This window comes from Malaclemys terrapin, chromosome 14 (genome assembly GCF_027887155.1).
Source record: "Malaclemys terrapin pileata isolate rMalTer1 chromosome 14, rMalTer1.hap1, whole genome shotgun sequence".
In the NCBI taxonomy this organism is placed as follows: domain Eukaryota; kingdom Metazoa; phylum Chordata; order Testudines; family Emydidae; genus Malaclemys; species Malaclemys terrapin.
Genome location: NC_071518.1, coordinates 25,646,979 through 25,669,131, shown reverse-complemented (window position 1 = coordinate 25,669,131; position 22,153 = coordinate 25,646,979). Strand labels below are relative to the sequence as shown.

The following is a 22,153-nucleotide window of genomic DNA, read 5'->3' as shown; positions in this document are numbered from 1 at the left end:
AAAGAATATTAAGGACCCTCTGTAACTTTGATTTAGTGGTTGTAGTATTCATTAGTTCAGCCCCAGGTACCATCAGCAACCAATTAATTCCTGAGATTTTGAAAACTATTTCAACCCAGTCCATTTTGGAATACATACACTTAGCTGAACAGTTAAGAATATCTGTCCTCAGATTGCAAATTTTAATGTTTTCAATGTGATAATTTCCTTAGAGGAATCACATTGAATAATGAACTCCCTTCATGAATTGTTGATCTATAAGAATGTTCTTTGTATAATTTTTAGATTTCTATAACTATTGATTGACAGGATGAGGAACTGAATTTTAATTTTATCATCGTAGCAGTTTCATATATGTTTCTTATTAACTGTTGTGATTAGAAAAAATGCTTTACCATTCTATTTATTTATCTATTCTATTTAACCTTCTACTCTTTAATATGTGGGGATATTTTTTTCTCCAGATTTCGACTCCTTTGGGAAGCAGAGCTTGCAAGAGTTGGGCCTGAAAAAGCTTCGTTGGTCAGAGTAGTTCTTAAGTTTCAGAGAACAAGAATTTTGGTGGATGTGATAGCAAACTTCATTTGTATTATCTTGGCTGCTTTAGGACCAGTAAGTAGTTCCATACTGATGAACAATTTTAGTGTACTGCAATTAATCTCTCTAAGTATAAGAAATGGAGACCATTTTTTGTTGCTCAGTTATTGATAGAATTTTAAAGAACTAACAGGCATTAAAAGACATTAATCTCACCAATCACCTGTAATGAGAGGATTTCATGGATATCTCAAGGCCAAATGAGTCTACTTTAATCTTTGTTTTTTATAAAGTTATGTTTCATCTAAAGTATGGTGTCATGGAAGGTCTGGGTCAAATCAGATATTTTATTGCAAATCTCAAAAAGATTTCTGGTGACATATAACATAAGCTTCAACTTATAAGAGTCCACGAAGAGTTCAAGGCCTGCTAGCTGTTCATACATGTAGAATCCCCATATTCTATATATGACAAATCAATAGAAATCGAAAGTAATTTTTATTATTAAAGTATTGAATTCTTCACAGAGACCCTAACAGCAATGTTCCATTAGTCAGAAACATGTTCTGAGTCCTTCTACCCATCACTGTAGTCTAAGTACCTAGTCATGGTATCACCGTATGTTTACTTCATGCAGTATGTTATTACATTTGCACATCTTAAGAGTATCCTGCATTATTATTCTGTTTACTAGTGCCATTTCTGTTGTGAAGTCAGAAGTTAAACATTTGTACAGTACCAATTACATTTAAAGTACTTGCCTCTATAAGTAGGCAAGCCCACGAGCTTGCTTGGCAAATATGCTTTATCTAAAAGATGTACATGAGTACTAAAAAAAAAAAACAACAACAAAAACTTGCACTGTAAAAATGCCCCATAATAATATCACATTAACTTGTGACCATCTCAAAAATCTTAGTTGTATCATCTACCTAACAATCACAAAGCAAAAGATTGTTTGTTGAGAATCTCCATAATAAGGGGATACAAAGGAATGGGGGTTTTAATAACTGTTAAAAAGGAAGAGACATGCAAAATGGTTCCTGCTACTGAAAATCAAGGCAGCAAATGCCTCTAAAGACAATGGCATCAAGTAGAGGAGCCACAGCTTGCTGCAGGGATGGGGCAAAGTCCATACAAGAAAGGGGTAAGCAACAGGGCCATCTTCAAACTTTAATAGATCCACAATGCTTGTCATTCACCTATTCCTATTTATTGCTTACATTTTACAGCTTCTTAAAGTAGAAATGGCAGATTTGGAGGGGGGGAAACTTTGCTTCACCATTCTTTGATGATTTTCAAAGATATTTCTGTGGGCTTGAGAGAGATAGTATCTGTTTGAGAAGAACTTGAGAAGAAGGTAAGGAGGAAACCCAGGTAAATCAGAAGGATTTCAGAAACAAGTTGACAAATAAGATTATTCTACCTCATTAGTGATTTCCAGTGAGTTTTTTTAAACTGTTTGTGGGAAGAGAGGAACTGAGAGCCTTAGGGTATGTCTGCACTGCAATCAAACATCTGTGGCTGGCCCATTGCGCTCAGGCTGTGGTGCTATAAGATTGCAGTGTTGACATTCGGGTTCGGGCTGGAGCCTGGGCTCTGGGGACCCTCCCTGTAAGAACTAGGTTACCTGGAGTGAGGCAAGGCAGAAGCTGGGTCCAAGGCAGAAGCAGGCCTAGAAACAAGCTAACAAGAAACTCAGGAGCTATTGCTTCTATGGGCAAATGCTTTGAGCAGCCCCTGAACTGCTGTTGGGGCTGGGCTTAAGAGCCAGTCTGATGGCTCTTCCAGTCAAATAGGCTGTGTAACCAATCAAGCAGCCACAGGCCAGCTGTGCTCATTAGGTTGTCCGGAGAGTGTCTGCTGCAGGCCCTGCTGCTAGACTGGCTCTGCTAAAGGCCCTGATTCTTGTCAGAGGTTTCTTTTTATTACATGTCCTACTGTAGCGTTCATTTTTTATTCCTGTCCCATGTAACTGTGGATATTCTAATTAGCCATAGAAATTTCTAATCCTTTTATTGAATCCTAATAAGATCCTGATCTCAATGATATCTCATGGGAATGAGTTCCAATGGTTCATAAAATTTTGTGTTAGTCTTTTCTTTTAGCAATTTGTCTTTTAAATTTGTTGCCCTTCAGTTCTGTCAATCATCCTCTTATATTTAAAAAATCCCACTTTCTAAATTTTAGTCTCAGCATACTAGCTTTTGGTGTGATTCCTCCTCCAAGGATGTTGAACTTAATTATATTGCAGTCAATATTACTTTATGGCTCTATTATTGTCCTTGAACCAACCTATTCTGTGTGGTAATAAGAAACAAGTCCAGAATAATCTCTCCCTTTGGAACTATTTGTTGCAAAAAGCAATTGTTAAACCTTATTCTGATGTGACAATTGACCAGTTTAAGCACGCTTAGTTGAAATCCCCATTATTGCAGTTTTATCAATTAATGTATTTGTTCATACCTCCCTCACAGAGTAGCAGCAACTTTTGGTAACTAGCTTCCTGAGCTGATTCCAGTGGTTTATATCAGGATATCAAGAGTGGATAAATATTTTCATTGGGCCAATAATACAAGTAACTAATTTCAGAATCTTCCCGGAGTGAAACCACGTGGTTCTCAAATGTGACAGACAGATAGGTAACTGGTAACCATCTATTAAAATCTAGCCAGGCATCATCCTGCACTCATCACCATAGTATCTGAGTGCCTATCCTTTAGTACCTCATGTACTTTCCTTTCCAAAACCTCTATTATTTATATGTATAAATCCCATATGGTACCATGCTGGGTATGCCTACACTGCGCAGCACTTGCAGAGGTGTGTAGGGTACATGTAGCTACACCCTGCAGTGAAAAACCGTCTGAGTCCACACTGCAATGTGTACACATGTCAGTGAAAGGCTCTGAGGGGAGGGAGGGTAGTCAGTGGGGAAAGGCTCTTGAGGGTGGGGGACCTGCCAGAGCCTTTCCCGTCAGGCTCCCTGCTCCTGGAGCCTTTCTCTGCAGTGGTGAAAGACTCAAGCAATGAGGAGTTAGCATAACATTACACTACTAAAATAGCTGCATAGATGGAGAGGTATTGCAGAGTAATGTAGGGCACATACCCACATGGTTCAGCCGTTTTGTCACTCTACTCACCTAAGCAGTGCCTCACCATCTACACTGCTATGTATACCACTGCTAGGGGGCATGTAGGTTATGAACTCTACATGCCACTGAAAGGAGTGTGCATTGTAGAGGCATCTGTGAAAGCAGCACAGTTCCTGACTTTGCTGTGTTGAACTTCCCAAAGGTTAACAGATGTGAAAATTTTCATGATGCAATTTTAAAAAATAATTCTGAAATTTCTTTGCAGACTGTGATCATTCATAAAATTCTACAGCACAGTGAAAGCGTCTCCAAAGACAGCATTCAGGGAATTGGACTCTGCATAGCACTTTTTCTTGCTGAACTTTCCAAAGTAATATTTTGGGCATTGGCGTGGGCCATCAACTACCGTACAGCTATACGATTAAAAGTTGCTGTATCTACAGTAGCTTTTGAATATCTATTAGCATTTAAGTCTTTGACACACATCTCTGTTGGTGAGGTAAGTTTTCATAATCATATTCTACTTCTTAACCTCTAGGTGGCCTTTAATGTCTGAGCTGTTTTTGTGAAATACTAAAATAAGTCAATTTAAATGGTATAGTCACTTAAGTCTTGATGCACTAATAAACAGTATATGGATAATGGATCCTGAAAGGCTTACTCCTGGGATTATAAAAACATGATTGGTTTAAAAACTCTTGGTCACAAAAATATTGATAAAAGGGAGAACTATTCATCTCTCTCTTTTTATGTGTTTGCAGGTCATTAATGTATTATCTAATGATGGCTATCGAATGTTTGAAGCTGCCTTATTTTGTCCTCTGCCAATTACTGTGCCTGCACTAATGATCATTTGTACCATATATTCTTGTCTTATTCTTGGTCCCACTGCACTCACAGGAACATTTGTTTATATTATATTTATACCTCTACAGGTAAAGTGACTAATTTTCCTAATCATTTTATATGTACATTGATCAATATTAAATGTAAAGCTGAGATTTTCAATGGACCCTAAGGGTATAAGGCACTAAAATTTAATGTGGAATTGGGTACTTAACTCCTTAGGCTCCTTTGAAAATCCTTACCTTAGAATCATAGAATCATAGAATATCAGGGTTGGAAGGGACCTCAGGAGGTCATCTAGTCCAACCCCCTGCTCAAAGCAGGACCAATTCCCAACTAAATCATCCCAGCCAGGGCTTTGTCAAGCCGGGCCTTAAAAACCTCCAAGGAAGGAGATTCCACCACCTCCCTAGGTAACGCATTCCAGTGCGTCACCACCCTCCTAGTGAAATAGTGTTTACTAATATCCAACCTAGACCACCCCCACTGCAACTTGAGACCATTGCTCCTTGTTCTGTCATCTGCCATCACTGAGAACAGCTGAGCTCCATCCTCTTTGGAACCCCCCTTCAGGTAGTTGAAAGCAGCTATCAAATCCCCCCTCATTCTTCTCTTCTGGAGACTAAACAATCCCAGTTCCCTCAGCCTCTCCTCATAAGTCATGTGCTCCAGACCCCTAATCATTTTTGTTGCCCTCCGCTGGACTCTTCCCAATTTTTCCACATCCTTCTTGTAGTGTGGGGCCCAAAACTGGACACAGTACTCCATATGAGGCCTCACCAATGTCGAATAAAGGGGAACGATCACGTTCCTCGATCTGCTGGCAATGCCCCTACGTATACAGCCCAAAATGCCGTTAGCCTTCTTGGCAACAAGAGCACACTGTTGACTCATATCCAGCTTCTCGTCCACAGTGACCACTAGGTCCTTTTCTGCAGAACTGCTACCTAGCCATTCGGTCCCTAGTCTGTAGCAGTGCATGGGATTCTTCCGTCCTAAATGCAGGACTCTGCACTTGTCCTTGTTGAACCTCATCAGTTTTTTTTTGGCCCAATCCTCTAATTTGTCTAGGTCCCTCTGTATCTGATCCCTACCCTCTAGTGTATCTACCATGCCTCCCAGTCTAATGTCATCTGCAAACTTGGTGAGAGTGCAGTCCACACCATCCTCCAGATCATTAATAAAGATATTAAACAAAACCTGCCCAAGGACCGACCCTTGGGGCACTCCGCTTGAAACCGGCTGCCAACTGGACATGGAGCCATTGATCACTACCCGTTGAGCCCGACGATCTAGCCAGCTTTCTATCCACCTTACAGTCCATTCATCCAGCCCATATTTCTTTAACTTGGTGGCAAGAATACTGTGGGAGACCATATCAAAAGCTTTGCTAAAGTCCTTAAATCATATTTTATTAAAGAACTCAATAAAGGACCATGTTCTTCTCTCAGTAAATGCAAAGTAACTCTATTCTCACAGTTGCTCTGGAATAACTAAAAGGAGAATTTGTCCCAATATCTGAATTTCTATTACCTAGGCCTCTGATCTCATTCTGATACACAGCACTGCAATACCTACTTGCAAGTATCTTTTCACTTTGGTGTTGCCATTTAAGCTGTTTTAGAAAAACTAAAATGAATGTGATTTAAAGACAAAACAAGGGCCAAATTTTCAAAAACAATCAGGTACGATAGTTACAGATGATAATTCTAACATATGTAACTGCAATTTTGTACTTGTTGTACAATCAATAACTCGTGCAAGCGTAGAGACTATTATGAAAATATGGCCTTAAGATAGTTCGAGTGTGTTAATTAATGTATTGATTGAGTATTCACTGGTGCTTAAATTTTTCATATAAAGAATAAACTACATTCAGAATAGTTAAAGGAGCTTTCCTTTCAAGCAGTAACAGTGGAATAATCCGTTGTTACTTTTAAATTAAGCTATATGTCTTTTATTTCTATTTAAAAGGGATGCATAGAGCTGTTTAGTTACGGAAATGTGTTTTCAATTGATTAAACTTTTTCAGGCACATCTTAACAGTTTCTAAAGTACATTTGATAATCTCCTACTGTACAATGCTGTCGCACCTATAGGCGCTAAACACACAGAACCACAAACCATTGCCTCAAAGTGTTTTCAATACGGTGGCAGCAGGGTTTTTTTGAGTGTGTGGTTGTGTGGATGGTCAATGGCTACAACTGGCAATATTGCAGGAGCCAGTTGCCAAATCCTTTAAAGTACAGCATTATACTTCTACCTCACAAGCTAGTCTTTATACGTTAGAATGTTTTTCCACCATATACTTCCAAACTTTTTGGAATATTCATGTTTCCAGCATCTATTGCTGTTCATTACAGTATTTCACTGAACACAATAAAGGACTCATTCAGGCCTCCCTTTTTGCATCCAGTAATATATATTATATAGCTTTCTTGTTCTTTTTCTAACTTGATATTAGCATCTGTAAGGGTAAAAATATATACAAAGATTGTCAAATCTACATATTAAGGTGAATAGGAAATCACAGCTGTTTCCTGTTGTTTCCTCGTCATGTCTAAATAGTAAGGTGTACAGGAACATACAGATCTGTTCCTGTTTTTTACATGATATGTTAATAGCCTCTGACATGGAACATGGAAGCAAGCTCTAGTCTAGGTGACACACATCTTAGAAGAAGAGTCAAATTAGAAAAGGAACAAGAAATCTATACATTATATGATATTGGATGCAAAAATGGAGTCCTGAATGGGGCCTTTAATGTGTTCATTGAAATACTACAATGAGTATCAACAGAAACTGGAAACATGAATATTCAAAAAAGAGTTTGGAAGCATATGGAGGAAAAACATTCAAATGTATAAAGACTAGCTAGTGAGGTAGCAATATAATGCTGTCACTTTAAAAGGATGTGGCAATTGGCTCCTGCAATATTGCCAGTTGTAGGCATTTACCATCCACACAAACACACACTCAAACATGTTTGCTTAAATTCACATTTTTTGTTAGATGTCTCCATTTTAAGGATATGTTTTAATGGCATTTTTACATCTTGATTGCAGATGCTCATGGCTAAGCTCACATCCGTATTCCGACGAGCTGCTATTTCAGTGACTGATACGCGTGTGCAAACAATGAATGAGATTTTAACATGCATTAAATTGATTAAAATGTATGCTTGGGAAAAATCTTTTGCAAAGGCAATCAAAGGTATAGAAAGCGGCTATTTTAAAGTAGTATATAAAATGGTAACTGTGCCTTTCTGTCCAATATCAGTGACTGTGTTTTTAAAACCATTTATTGTCTCTAAGAAGGATGTTTATGAATCCCTGTTCTGTTTTCTCCACTGAAAATCAGCAGAACATAGGCTCCTAAGTCAGTGAGGAACTTTTGAAAATGTTACCCCTGAAGTATCATGCCATTTACTCCATGACCCTGCCAATGCAGCTCCCTACAGTAGGTTACCTAGTCTGCTTCCTGATCCAGTCTAATTTCAGCAATTCCAAGCAATGGGGTTAACAAGATTCCCCACCCTGATTTTGAGCCTACATTTTTCTTTTAATTTCATCCCATTACTCCTACTTATACCTGCTGAAGCACCCTCAATAATTCCACTCATTCTCTCCTTGGTGTTTATACTCTTCAAATACTTGTAAAATGTGATATCACCTTTATTGCTTAGTCACGCCATGCATATTTGGCTCTCTTTTCTCATAAATTATTCCCTCTAGCTTCCTAATAAAATTTTTGCTCTTCTCTGAACTCATTCCAATTTGTCTACAACAAGCAGCAAATCTTGCCAAACAAATCTGATTACTACTTTTGGCTGTTACAAAGTAAGGGCTCAATCCCAAAAGGTTGCTGTATGCCCTCAACTCCCATCATAAGTGGGAGTTGAAGAGCAGTTAGTACCTCTCAGGATTGGGCCCCTAATAAAGGAAGGTAGCAAATGCAATATAGGATTTAATAGGATGACTCATGAAATGTTGATCATGAGATTAATTTGTATTGGCCTGGATGCGAACACTTACCTAGATTGGAAACTGAAGTGCCATAAACAAAGTGGAATGGTAAAACAGCATTAAATTGGGCGGGGGGGAGATTTTAAGATTTGTCCTATTTAATCTCTTCATTCATGATGTGGAAGTGGAAGTAAATAACACATTGATCAAACTGGCTGACACTAAATCAGGAGGTGGTCAGAACACAGTAATAATACAGAGGTAGCAATATGGCAGAAAATAAGAAGAAGAAATTCAGCTAATATATTTAGGTAAAAATGACCCAAAACTATTCAATGGGAGACCAAAAGCTGGAAAGCAGGAATGTCGGGAGAGCTATAGGGATAAAGGGCAGCAAATAAGAAACATTGTGATTTGGCAATAGAAAGGGTAACAATTAAAGAGTGCATATGGGGTGGCATCTCTCAACAGGAGATAGTTTGTCTTTGCCTGCTATGGTGGCAATGCCCCTGGAATGTTGCATCCTGTATTACAATATTTCCCTTTCTCCAGGCAGCCCCACCTCACAAATCCCTTATCTTAGAGCCTAAAGCCTGAATTTCCATGATCCTGGCCAGGGAATCAGACAGGGAAATCAGAGCACTGGAGGCCAGAAGAGCTGTGCATATGGTCAAAGGAGGATGAGGGAAAGATATGTGATGAGTCTCTGCATATGGGTGAGACCAAATGGAAGCCTGTGGGGGGAAATGGTCAGAAGCAGCCAGGATAGACTGAACAGGGGGAAATCCTAGACCAGATGGGACAGCTGCAGGGTATACCACCAAGGAGTTACACTCCTATGGGTGGTCAAGAGAGGAACATTAAGTGAGTCAGTCCTCCAGAAATAATCTTAGAAGGGCAGCAGTAAACTGAGGTGCTGCTCTTATAAGAGGGCTCCTAACCTTTGAACGGGTGGTACATAGAGATTAAATGGGACACAAAAATAGAACTTTGGGACCAAGTGAGATATGGAGAAGGGGACAAAGGAAACAGTCTTCCCACTGTCCATGAAGATCCTTACTCTGGTGGGAAGAAAAGCAGCCCCCTAAAGGCTTCACATAAGAGGGAGTAAGTGAGGTGGCTCTCCCTCAAGGCTGCAAAAGGTAAGTGACGGGATAACTTTGGAAGGGAGTGGATGGATTCCAGGCCACTGAAGAGAGGGCCAGGCTTACTGGGGTGAAAGGGTTACTGAAGTGGAGGTGCTTTGATCAATTTTAGTGCAACTCACCAAGAGACATTTTTTGTGTTTTCCCTTCCCTTTTCCACTTTGAGTTTGCATTTTCACACAAACCCAAAACTCAAAGCAAAACTGGGGTTCAGAACCTGTACAAAGCAAGCCCATCGTCTTGTTCATCACAACCCATGCTATCTTAAATGTAGCCCTTGTAAAGACTTCCTCCAGATTCTGGAGTAAATATGGAAATAAAATATTTATACAAAAATACAGATTTAAGAAGGTAAACATGGTAATGAAAAGAGAGCGCTCTAAAATCAATGTTTAACTGAACCTAAGTGCAAACATTTGAGTCTGTTTACTGATTATCCATCATTTAATGCTTTTAAAGGGCAAAAATATATAGTCTTTTATCGGGAAATGTTAATTTTACTATATACCCACAAACCAACAAAAATATTTCCATCAACAGTAACTGAAATTTAATTTAATTTAATTTAAATTTAAAGCTTTAACTTTTTGAAGCTCAACATCTGTCATTAATTATTGTTTGACATCCCTCCCAGTTTTCTGCACCAGTGAAAATTTAAACTTGATTACAAATAAAAGAATGCTTAAACACATAATTTTACACAACTGTGAAAATTTAAACCAATAGAATTTAAAAAAAAAAAAAAAACTGGTATTATCTATTGAAGTTATTTAAAAAAAAATCAAAATCAATTTCTTCCAAATCTAAAAGTATATATGTAAGGTAGTCATTTAGGCTTTTGCTTAATCATAAGATTTTTGTTTGTTTGTTTAAAGGGAACAATGTTTAAATAGCTTTTGTGTTACCACCTTAATGCTATCAAATGTAGGGCCATAAATTTACCTTTGGTGCATGCAATTCAATTGATATCAATGTCTCCCAAATCCAGGCTTAGTATAAGGAAGGCCTTTGCTGTTTAGAATAGTCTTCTCTTGAAAATGTTAGCTTTGCTTTACATTTTTTTTTACATTACAATATTTTACATTTCTTATATTTCACAGGTATAAGAAATGTGGAAAGGAAAATACTGGAAAAAGCTGGATATGTACAAAGTGTAAACTCTGCTCTGACACCTATTGTATCAACACTGGCTACTGTCATGACATTTGTTTTACACACCCTTTTAAAGCAAGAACTAACTGCATCAGTTGTATGACTTTTTTTTATATATTTTTCCCCCCAAAGTCCTTGTTCCCTTATAGTACTGTATATCTTTGTAGAGTAGATCTGGATCCTCTTAAATTTACTTACTTTCCCCTAGGATTTTTAATGAATGGCAGCTCCAAAATTAACATAGCTTTCCTGTACAGATATATATGGCCAGGTTTGTATAATTTTTGGTGGTACTCAGAATGGGTCCAAATTCTGCCTCCCCCCCGCACACGCACCTGCCTAAGGCTCAGGGAGGAAGTTTGGGGGTGGGAGGTGTCATAACTATAAAGGGAAGGGTAATAGCTGTCCTGTGTACAGTACTATAAATCCCTCCTGGCCAAAGACTCCAAAATCCTTTTCCCTGTAAAGGGTTAAGAAGCTCAGGTAACCTGGCTGGCATCTGACCTAAAGAACCAATAAGGGGACAAGATACTTTCAAATCTTGGGGGGGGAAGGTTTTTGTTTGTGTTCTTTGTTTGGGAGTGTGTTCGTTCTCGGGGACTGAGAGGGACCAGACATCAATCCAGGTTCTCCACATCTTTCTAAACAAGCCTCTCCTATTTCAAACTTGTAAGTAAATAGCCAGGCAAGGCGTGTTAGTTTTCCTTTGTTTTTCTCAACTTGTAAATGTACCTTTTACTAGAGTGTTTATCTTTGTTTGCTGTACTTTGAACCTGAGACTAGAGGGAAGTCCTCTGAGCTCTTTAAGTTTGATTACCCTGTAAGGTTAATTTCCATACTAATTTTACAGAGATGATTTTTACCTTTTTCTTTAATTAAAAACCTTCTTTTTAAGAACCTGATTGATTTTTCCTTGTTTTAGATCCAAAGGGGTTTTGGATCTTGATTCACCAGGAGTTGGTGGGAGGAAGGAGGGGGGATGGTTAATTTCTCCCTGTTGTAGATCCCAGGGGGGGGGTTGGAACTGATTCACCAGGAGTTGGTGGGAGAAAGGAGGGGAATGGTTAATTTCTCCTTGTTTTAAGATCCAAGGGGTTTTGGATTTGTTTTCACCAGGGATTTGGTGAGGGTTTTTCAAGGCTTCCCAGGGAGGGAATCTATTGATGGTGGCAGCCAAACCAGAGCTAAGCTGGTAGTTAAGCTTAGAAGTTTTTCACGCAGGCCCCTACATTTGTACCCTAAAGTTCAAAGTGGGAATCTCAGTCCTGACATGGTGGCAGAGGTGGGATCATTTTAAACCCAAAAGCCAGTGAGATTTTTTTTTCCTTCTAGCTGCTTGGAAAGCCGAGCTGGAAGTAGATAGATGCATATCTTATCTCTCCTTGCCTGAAGGCAGAGGTGTTAAGTTTTTTTTACAGGTCCTTTGTTAAGAGAAGGGTTCAATTAGCAAATGACTGGTAAAAGGTATTTACAAGCTGAATTTTTTTTTTTTTTTTTTTCTTTTTACATCCTCGGGAGTAGCTAGTTAGAAAGTTACTGTTAACTCTGCAGCAGCCAGAGCTGAGAGCTTCCCAGTTTGTCAACTGCAAAGGGGGTTACCCAGCACAAAAAAACAGGAAAATGACTACCAAAGAAGTAGCTAACAAAATAGAACTGGCCAAACTAGAAGCAGAAAAAAATGAAAAAAAACATCAGAGACTGCTTCAATTAACAAAACTCGAGACAGAGCAGAAAGAAAGAGAAAAAAAAGCCAAAGAGGAGGCCCACAAGAGAGAGATGGAGCTGGAAAAAAAAAAATGAAGATAAAAAAAAAAGAGATGGAGAAAAGAAAAAAAGAAAGGAAGCATGAACTGGAAGTAGCAAAGGCTAAGCAGGATGCACCAGCCAATGCTAACAACCCCCCTCCAGGTACCACTTCCCATCCCAGGAAATTCCCCACCTACAAGGCAGGCGATGATACTGAGGCCTTCTTAAAAAATTTTGAAAGGGCCTGCCTTGGATACAGCATCGCTACAGACCAGTACATGGTAGAGCTGAGGCCGCAGCTCAGTGGACCCTTAGCAGAGGTGGCGGCTGAAATGCCTAAGGAACACATGAACAGTTATGAACTTTTTAAAAACAAGGCCAGACTCAGAATGGGGCTAACACCCGAGCATGCCCGTCGGCGGTTCAGAGCCCTAAAGTGGAAACCGGATGTGTCATTTACCCGTCATGCCTACCACATTAACAAAAATTGTGATGCCTGGGTATCAGGAGCAAATGTTAAATCTCTGGAAGATCTGCTTTCCCTAGTAAAAATGGAGCAGTTTTTAGAGGGTGTTCCTGAGGAAATAGAAAGGTACATCCTAGATAGGAAGCCCAAAACTGTAACTGAGGCGGGGGAGATTGGAGCCCAATGGGTGGAGGTGGCAGAAAAGAAAAAAACTAGTAGCAGTTGGAGCAAATATCAGAAGGGGCAAGCCGAAACAAAACCTTACCACCGGGGACAACCCAAGGCCCCACCCACATCCCAAGGGAAACCCCAGACGCCTTCTCACCCCACCACACCAGTCTCCACCAACCAACATCGCCCCGGTGATACCTTAGCAGGGCGATGTTTTAAATGTAATAAACTGGGACATATAAAGGCTCACTGCCCCAAAAACCCCAACCGATTACAGTTCATTACACCCCAATCACACCAAAGATCCCCAAACCCAAATGCCTCTCTCATACCCTCGGAGCGAAGGGAAACCTTGAGAGTGGGCGGAAAGAAGGTTACCGCCTGGAGGGACACTGGGGCTCAAGTGTCAACTATCCACCAATCCCTAGTGGACCCCAAACTCATCAACCCAGAGGCTACAGTAACAATTCAACCCTTCGTGTCACAATCTGTAACCTTGCCTACAGCCACGTTGCATGTCCAGTACAAGGGCTGGTCAGGAATGTGGACTTTTGCAGTCTATAACAATTATCCCATTCCCATGCTGCTGGGGGAAGATTTGGCCAACCATGTGAAGGTAGCCAAGAGGGTGGGAATAGTCACCCGCAGCCAGGCTAAGCAAGCTTTCACCCCCATCCCTGTTCCTGAGCCGTCCACCAGGGCCCCGTCTGTGTTACCGGAGACCCAGACAAAGGTGGAGGAACTGGATCCTCTGCCAACGACTGCAACAGCCGTAGTGGATCCAATCCCAGAGACCCAGCCAAAGCCAGTCCCAGAACCGGAACTGGCAACGCAACCAGCACCAAAACCATTGCCAGCCCTGAGTCCAGCGCTTGCAAACCCATCTACAACTCCAATGCCAGAGGGCACCAGCGAGCCTGAACTGGCAGAAGCAGCAGATAACCCTACCCAAGAGGCTCAGCCAGAGCCTGAGATACCACATAGTGCACCAGCGGACAGCGGTTCACAGTCAATGGAAACAGCCCCAGCACCTGCATCGCTTCCAGAGGGACCAAGCCCCAGTCCACAGTCCAGGGAGGAACTGATGTCTCCAGCATCAAGGGAACAGTTCCAGGTCGAGCAGGAAGCAGATAACAGCCTTCAGAAAGCTTGGGCGGCGGCGCGGAGCACCCCACCGCCTCTCAGCTCTTCTAACCGATCCCGGTTTGTTGTAGAACAAGGACTTTTATACAAGGAAACTCTTTCTGGTGGGCACCAGGAAAACTGGCATCCTCAAAAACAGTTGGTAGTTCCCACTAAGTATCGGGTAAAGCTCTTGAGTTTAGCCCATGATCATCCCAGTGGCCATTCTGGGATAAACAGAACCAAGAACCGGTTGGGGAAGTCCTTCCACTGGGAGGGAATGGGCAAGGACGTTGCTAATTATGTCCGGTCTTGTGAGGTGTGCCAACGAGTGGGAAAGCCCCAAGACCAGGTTAAAGCCCCTCTCCAGCCACTACGCAGGCCCCTACATTTGTACCCTAAAGTTCAAAGTGGGAATCTCAGTCCTGACAGGAGGGGTGCGGGCTCTGGGCTGGGGCAGTGGGGGTTGGGGTGCGGGAGAGGGTGAGGAGTTGGCGTTTACCTTGGGTGGCTCCTGAAAGCGACCTGCACACCCCTTTGGCAGCAGCTCCTAGGCTGGGGAGCCAGGGGGTCTCCACACACCGCTGCCCGCAAGCACCACCCTTGCAGCTCCTGTTGGCCGCAGTTCCTGGCCAACGGGAGATGCGGAGTCCGCGCTTGGGGCGGGGGCAGTGTGGGGCTGCAGGAACGTGCTGGCCGCTTCTGGGAGTGGCACGGAGTGAGGCCAGGCAGGAAGCTGCTTAGTCCCACTGCGCTGCTGGTGGTGGTGGCAGCAGCTGGGAGCCTGCAGGCCCTTTTAAATCGCCTGGGGATAGCAGGCGGGGCCAGGAGATGCTCCAGGGCAGGTGCGTGGGGACGGCAAGCAGGGCCGAGGAGAGACCTGGCCCCAAACATTGGTGGAGCTGGGCCCCCAGGCCCTGAATATTCCTGGAGCATGGGCACCATGGGCCAATACAACTCGCTGCCCCTGTATTTGGCTAGTAAACAAGGGTAGCTTCTATTAAACACTGCATGGTAAAGATAAAGTTAATAAATTAAATTGGTTATTAATTAGGGAAGCTTCTAAAAGAAGATATATGGTCTTTTAAATGCTTTAAAGTATTTTCTTAAATAGTAAGAAACTAACTAGACATTTGGGATCATTTACTACCCACTCCTTCCACACAGAACTCAATGCAGATTAATGCAAAATTCAGTCTGGTGAACAGCAAGATGCATTCCCCTTTAGAAAGCAGTAGCCAGGGAAAAGACGGAGGGCAGGAAGAGTAAACATACAAGCAAAGGAGGAAATTTTGTTTAAAAAAATAAACAGCCTGACATGTAGGGGGGTTATTGGCAAAAACACTTGACTACAAAATGAGTGAGGATGTACAAAAGGAAAGTCAAAGAAACAGCAAAAAGCAGGGGGAAAGATTCCATGTAATGCTGATAAAAGAGAATATAGCTTCTGATATACTATCACAGTTTTGCCATTCACTTAAATGGAGCCAGGATTTCATCTAATGAATCTATATGCTTATATGTCCCCCAGCATACCAGTATCCGAACACCTCCTCTATTGGAAAATAGAAATAATAGTGTGGTCTCTCTCTTTCTCCCCAGCCCGTAGGAGATATAACTTGAATAGTTGATAGGGTTTATGTGTTTACTGAGCAAACGGGGGTAAAGCTAAGCAGAAGGGATGAACATTGGATTTCATTGTAAACATGGTGAGATTAGTTGTCATTCTGACTTCTGGTAGCGAGTTCCATTGTCTTGGTCTAGCTCCTGTAAAGTTTGGCCTCCCATGTTGTTTGATCATTTCATTGCTCCAGTGAGACACAGTTGTCATGGGAAGTCATGGCCATGGAAGTGATCTCTCAAGTAGACAGGGCCAGTTCCATGGAAAGCTTTGAATTTCAGGTTAGAAACCTTGAACTGTGGAGCTGGTGCAGAGTATTGCACAAAGGGGATGTATTTCACAGCAACCCATTTTGCTAAACAGATCTGCTGATGCATTTTGTAACAGTTGTTTATTCCAGTTATGTTTCTTGTATATTTGTGTATAGTACTTTCATATTTTATGCTTTATGTGTGGGAGTCCAAAGATTCCCTATGAGAAAACAATGATGAAGGTTGTGAGGTATTATATCAGAGTCCTTGCCCTTGTGGATGTTGAAATCTCCTGAGATGAGTCTTGTGAACCATGTCACCATGTGAGAGAGCATCTGTATCAGCTTCTCTGGGAAGCCTGGGGGTGCCTGTAAAGCTTGTGCAGGGGTTGCAACTGTGACTAGTTTCTTGCACTGCCCACTAGAATTGGTTGAAAATTTTCCAACAGAACAATATTCTATTAGAAAATGCTGATTCAAGAGAACTGAAACATTATGTAGGAACATGTTGATTCTGTCAAAGTCTGCCTGCCTAGTTTCCTGCCAGTACAGACTCTCCCAGTTCTCTGACTCCCCAGGCAGTTGCTTTCTTGGCTTGCCCAGCTCCCTAGGCAACTCTTGGAATTAAGCAAGGAACAAGCAAAAACGTTAGCATCTTTTTATTTTGCACGTAACTGCATAAACAGAAAATGCACAAAGACAGTGGATGTAATACCAATTTTTAAAATGCATAGTAAGCTAGAGGCCCCTTAATTACAAATCAGTAATCTTATTTATGTCTTATGAAAATACTGGGTTCATGTATTAGGGATGAAATGAAATGTTTCACTTATAAGTATATAACAGGAGTTAGGCACTTGCCAACATGTGTTCACTAAGAATAAGCCTGACTGATTTCTTTAAAGAAGTGACAAAGCATATGTAGGAAGGCAGGGCAGTGTATGTGAGTTACTTGGATTTCAGTGAAGTCTTTGATAAGGTATCACCTAGGAAGCTTCTAGACAAGATACAAAAATGTAAGCTTCATTGCTAACATAGCAAGATGGATTGAAAGTTGGTTTGCAGGAAGGGTTCAGAGATTTATTGTTAAAAGGCCAAATTCCTCCCTCACCTAATTTCACTGAAATCAGTGGTAGAAGACCAAGGAAGAATTCTCGAAGTGATGTTCTAGAAAGCTATAAATTGGGAGCAATGACATTTTGCATATTCATAATGACTTGAAAAATGGAAGGAGTTGCATTGTGTTTTAGCCACTCACGGTGCAATTATGAAAATGAAAACCACACAAATTAAAAGCATATAGATATATTTTTTCCTACTCTTTAAAATATAATACAAAAATAATATATTTAGAATTTTAATGCAAAAAAATGGTCGGCACTAAAATAGTAAAAGCCCTTTTCCTTTTTCTTTTGCAGGCATTTAGTGTGATTGCCATGTTTAATGTAATGAAGTTTTCAATTGCTATCTTACCTTTCTCAGTGAAAGCAGCAGCAGAAGCTAAAGTTTCCCTAACAAGATTGAAGGTAAAGCAGAGTTTTAAAATATTTGGGGAATTTTCTAGATAAGTGCAAACAAGGGCTTACCTATATAGGGAGTTATTCTGGAATAATTATTCCTAATTAACTCCCTATATGTACATACCTTATTCTAAATTAGCTTAATCCACTTCCAAAGTGGTTAAAGTTGGCCAGAATAAGAATCTTCTTAAATCAGAGCATCCACACAAGAAGTTAATCAGAAATAGCTTTTCTGTTTTAATTCACATTAACGGAATTAATTTCTCAGTGCAGACAATCCCTTAATGTAGATTATATTTTTACTTCTTGTTCAGAGCAATGGAAAGACTCCCATTGACTTCAGTGATTTCAGGCATTATAACAGGCTTTAGTTAGTAAATAAAAGAAAACTATACTAAGCTACATACCTAATTCTAAAGAGAAAACTAAAAATGTGTATCTCAAAAGTAGAATTAAAAACAGAATAATTATCCATCAAATAAGCCACCACTTCCTTCTTCCTCTGTTATTATTATTAGTATTGCGGCTGCACCTAAGAGACCTCAACCAGGACCAGGGCACTATTTTGCTAGGTGCTGTACAAACAAAAATATAATGAAGCAAGAGAAAAGAAGAAAGATTAAAAGAATCTGTTTCCTGTTAGAGTGCACTGGAAATAGTGAGTTCTTAAATTATTTTAAAAAAATGGGAGCTAACCTAAAAGTTATTGTTGAACCAACTGTTAAGTGAACCAATATGTTTATATATATATAAAGAATGGGCTGTCGAGCGATTAAAAATTTAATCGCAATTAATCGCACTGTTAAACAAGAATGGAATATCATTTATTTAAATAGTTTGGATGTTTTCTACATTTTCAAATATATTGATTTCAATTACAACACAGAATACAAAGTGTACAGTGCTCAGATTGTTTATTTTTGATTACAAGTATTTGCAATGTAAAAAAACAAAAGAAATAGTATTTTTCAATTCACGTAATACAAGTACAGTAGTGCAATCTCTTTATCATGAAAGTTGAACTTAAAAATATAGAATTATGGGGAAAAAACTGCATTCAAAAATAAAACAATGTAAAATTTTAGATCTGCAAGTCTACTCAGTCCTACTTTTTGTTCAGCCAATCACTCAGACAAACACGTGTGTTTACATTTGCAGGAGATAATGCTGCCCGCTTTTTGTTCACCTGAAAGTGAGAATAGGCATTCTCATGGCACTGTTGTAGCCGGCGTCACAAGATATTTAAGTGCCAGATGCACTAAAGATTCATATGTCCCGTCATGCTTCAAACAGCATTCCATGGGACATGTGTCCATGCTGATGACGGGTTCTGCTTAATAACGATCAAAAAGAGTTTGGACAGATGCACGTTCATTTTCATTATATCAGACAAATGCCTCCAGCAGAAGGTTGATTTTCTTTTTTGGTGGGTCGGGTTCTGTAGTTTCTACATTGGAGTGTGGCTCTTTTAAGACTTCTGAAAGCATGCTTCACACCTCGTCCCTCTCAGATTTTGGAAGGCACTTTAGATTCTTAAACCTTGGGTCAAGTGCTATAGCTATCTTTAGAAATCTCACATTGGTACCTCCTTTGCATTTTGTCAAATCTGCAGTGCAAGTGTTCTTAAAATGAACAACATGTGCTGGGTCATCATTTGAGACTGCTATAACATGAAATCTATGGCAGAATGCGGGTAAAACAGCAGGGGACATATAATTCTCCCCCAAGGAGTTCAGTCACAAATTTAATTAATGCATTATTTTTCTAACGAGCGTCATCAGCGTGGCTGCATGTCTTCTGGGATGGTGGCCAAAGCATGAAAGGGCATACGAATGTTTAGCATATCTGGCATGTAAATACCTTGCAATGCCAGCTGTAAAAGTACCATGAAAATGCCTGTTCTGACTTTCTGTGACATTGTAAATAAGAAGAGAGCAGCATTATCGCCTGTAAATGTAAATTAACTTGTTTGTCTTAGCAATTGGCTGAACAAGTAATAGGACTGAGTGGACTTATTGGCTCTGAAGTTTTACATTGTTTTGTTTTTGAGTGCAGTTATGAAAAAAATCTACATTTCTAAGTTTCACTTTCATGACAAAGAGATTGCACTACAGTACTTGTATGAGGTGAATTGCAAAATACTATTTATTTTGTTTATCATTTTTACAGTGGAAATATTTGTAATAAAAATATACACTTTGATTTCAGTGACACCACAGAATACAATATATATGAAAATGTAGAAAAACATCCAAAATATTTAACAAATTTCAATTGGTATTCTATTGTTCAACAGTGTGATTTAAACCAGCCCTTATTTTTTACATATAATATATATATTTAAAAAATATTACCTTATACAAGCTCTGAAATTTTCTGATTTCCAGTGCCTTCTTATGGGACAACTGATTGGATTAGTTCTACTTTGTTTCACGTAATGTGGCTATCATAGAAATGCCTGCCCTCAGTGAAAGAGAAATTAACCCCATTCACTGAATGGAGATACTGAAACAGCAGCAGATATTTCTAAAAAAATATTGTATGTATATATATATATAAAACAAATCTCAAGAAATGTTATGTAGCAAATAGGTCTCTAAGGTCCTGATTCTGAAAACAATTGGGCCTCCCACATGCCAAAGGATTTACATGATGCTTCTCTTTGTATTAGAACTAGTCAGTGGACTTTTACTGTAACTAAACAAATTATTTGTTCATGGTGAACCGCAAATGGTTCAGAGGATCAGCGCACAAAAGCTCAAATGTTTATCCAAATTCTTGAATCCCTAAGAGTGAAAATCTCTTAAGAATATTTTTTGCAGTATTTCTAAAGCAATATTTGCACTGAATCTGCTTCCCACTGCTTTTTTGCACTGATTCTGCTTCTATACTAAATAGTTTGCCCAAATTTCACCACATTTCATCAACATGTTATTAGCAGTCAGCTCTATGCTGGATTAATAAAAAAATAATAATATTTTTTCACTTTTCATACTTTGATAAATAAATGGCATTCTTAATTTTATCTCTCTTATTTTAGAAAATTCTCCTAACTGAAATTCCTCCTGATTATGTAAAGCAACTGAAAAATTCAGAAAATGCTGTGGTAATGGAAAATGCTACACTGTCTTGGGAACGTCTGAATGAACACAGCAGAAAGAACAATAATGAAAACAGTATGAATGGGAAGAGTGCTTATAAATACCAACCAAAACCAGAGCCTGTCCTTCCTCACTCTGAGACATCAATCAGAGAAACAGGAAAAGAGGGTAGTGCAGCAATTGCTTTATACAACTTAAGCTTTACTGTGAAGAAGGTAAGTTTGTCTTAAATATTCTTTCTAAAAAGAATATTTTTTACAATCTGCCTGCAAGGATTTGGGTGCCCTGGTTCCCTTGCTATCTCTGCCTTGCACTGCCCTACTGAGCTAAGGAACAAAGATTTCAATTCTCCTTCTTTCCCCAGACACATACCTTTCCTTGCCCAGCACAGGCTTTCTAAAGCACCCATTAGCCCACGAATAAATTATTATTTGTACTGCAGTAGTGCCTAGGAGTCACAGTCATGGATCAGTATTCTATTGTTCTAGATATAAACACAGAATATGGTCTATAAAGTGCATATCTCAATACCAAACAATTACTGATTTTTATAAATAAATTGCATATTCAAGCCTTCATTTATCCACCAGTCACCAGAATAGAGAAGTTTTTTGTAAATTCCTTACATTAATGAAAAGGCTACAGCACTGTACACAGTAAAAACAAATTTTAAAAAAAATTACATCACTGCATTATTTAAAATACCACTTATATAGGCTCCTATCAATCCAAATACAACACCTTTAACTTTGTCTTCTTGGGGGTAAAATATGCATTATGGCACTGATACAGGAAAGCACTTTATCTACATGCTTAAAATTAAATGCTTAGGAGGTCTTCCTGAATAAGGATGCTTTCCTGAATTGGCAGGTGTGACAGGACATGAAATATCTGTGGCATGATCGCAGAACAGTAGGCAACGTGACATGAGAAATTTCTCTCTTTACAAATATAGATCAACTATCTGCAAAATATGTCTCTTTGTAGGGAAAGATCTTGGGAATTTGTGGAAATGTTGGAAGCGGAAAGAGCTCAGTCATATCAGCTATTCTAGGACAGGTACGCTAATCACTGTAGAATAACTTCCATAATTATTTTTTATTTTCCTTTTGCATGAGAAATACATATTTAATTGAATGTTTTGGTACTGTTTGTTCTAGTACTGGGGCTGTCAATTACTCACAGTTAGCTCATGTGATTAACTCAAAAAAATTATTCACGATTAATCGCAGTTTTAATTGCACTGTTAAACAATAGAATACCAATTGAAATGTATATAATATTTTGGATGTTTTTCTACATTTTCATATATATTGTTTTCTGTGTTGTAACTGAAATCAAAGTGTATATTATTTTTTATTACAAATATTTCCACTGTAAAAATGATAAACGAAAGAAATAGTATTTTGTAATTCA

General features: G+C 39.5%; 1 protein-coding gene across 8 annotated transcripts in view; it reads left to right on the top strand.

Annotated features, from left to right (window-relative positions):
• The window catches only part of LOC128848991 (ATP-binding cassette sub-family C member 12-like), a 108,500-nt gene that overhangs the window by 23,641 nt on the left and 62,706 nt on the right, over positions 1–22,153 (top strand). For 7 of the 8 annotated variants that reach the window (XR_008447141.1, XR_008447142.1, XM_054049305.1 and 4 more), the window contains 8 exons: positions 465–612; positions 3,898–4,131; positions 4,394–4,567; positions 7,544–7,691; positions 10,689–10,837; positions 17,535–17,642; positions 20,677–20,952; positions 21,725–21,796. Coding sequence is in view for 6 of the 8 variants with exons in the window: in XM_054049305.1 (XP_053905280.1) it covers positions 465–612; positions 3,898–4,131; positions 4,394–4,567; positions 7,544–7,691; positions 10,689–10,837; positions 17,535–17,642; positions 20,677–20,952; positions 21,725–21,796 (1,309 nt within the window). In the remaining 2 variants the exon portion in view is untranslated. The remainder of the gene's footprint in view (positions 1–464; positions 613–3,897; positions 4,132–4,393; positions 4,568–7,543; positions 7,692–10,688; positions 10,838–17,534; positions 17,643–20,676; positions 20,953–21,724; positions 21,797–22,153) is intronic. The other variant, XM_054049307.1, reaches the window with a different exon arrangement.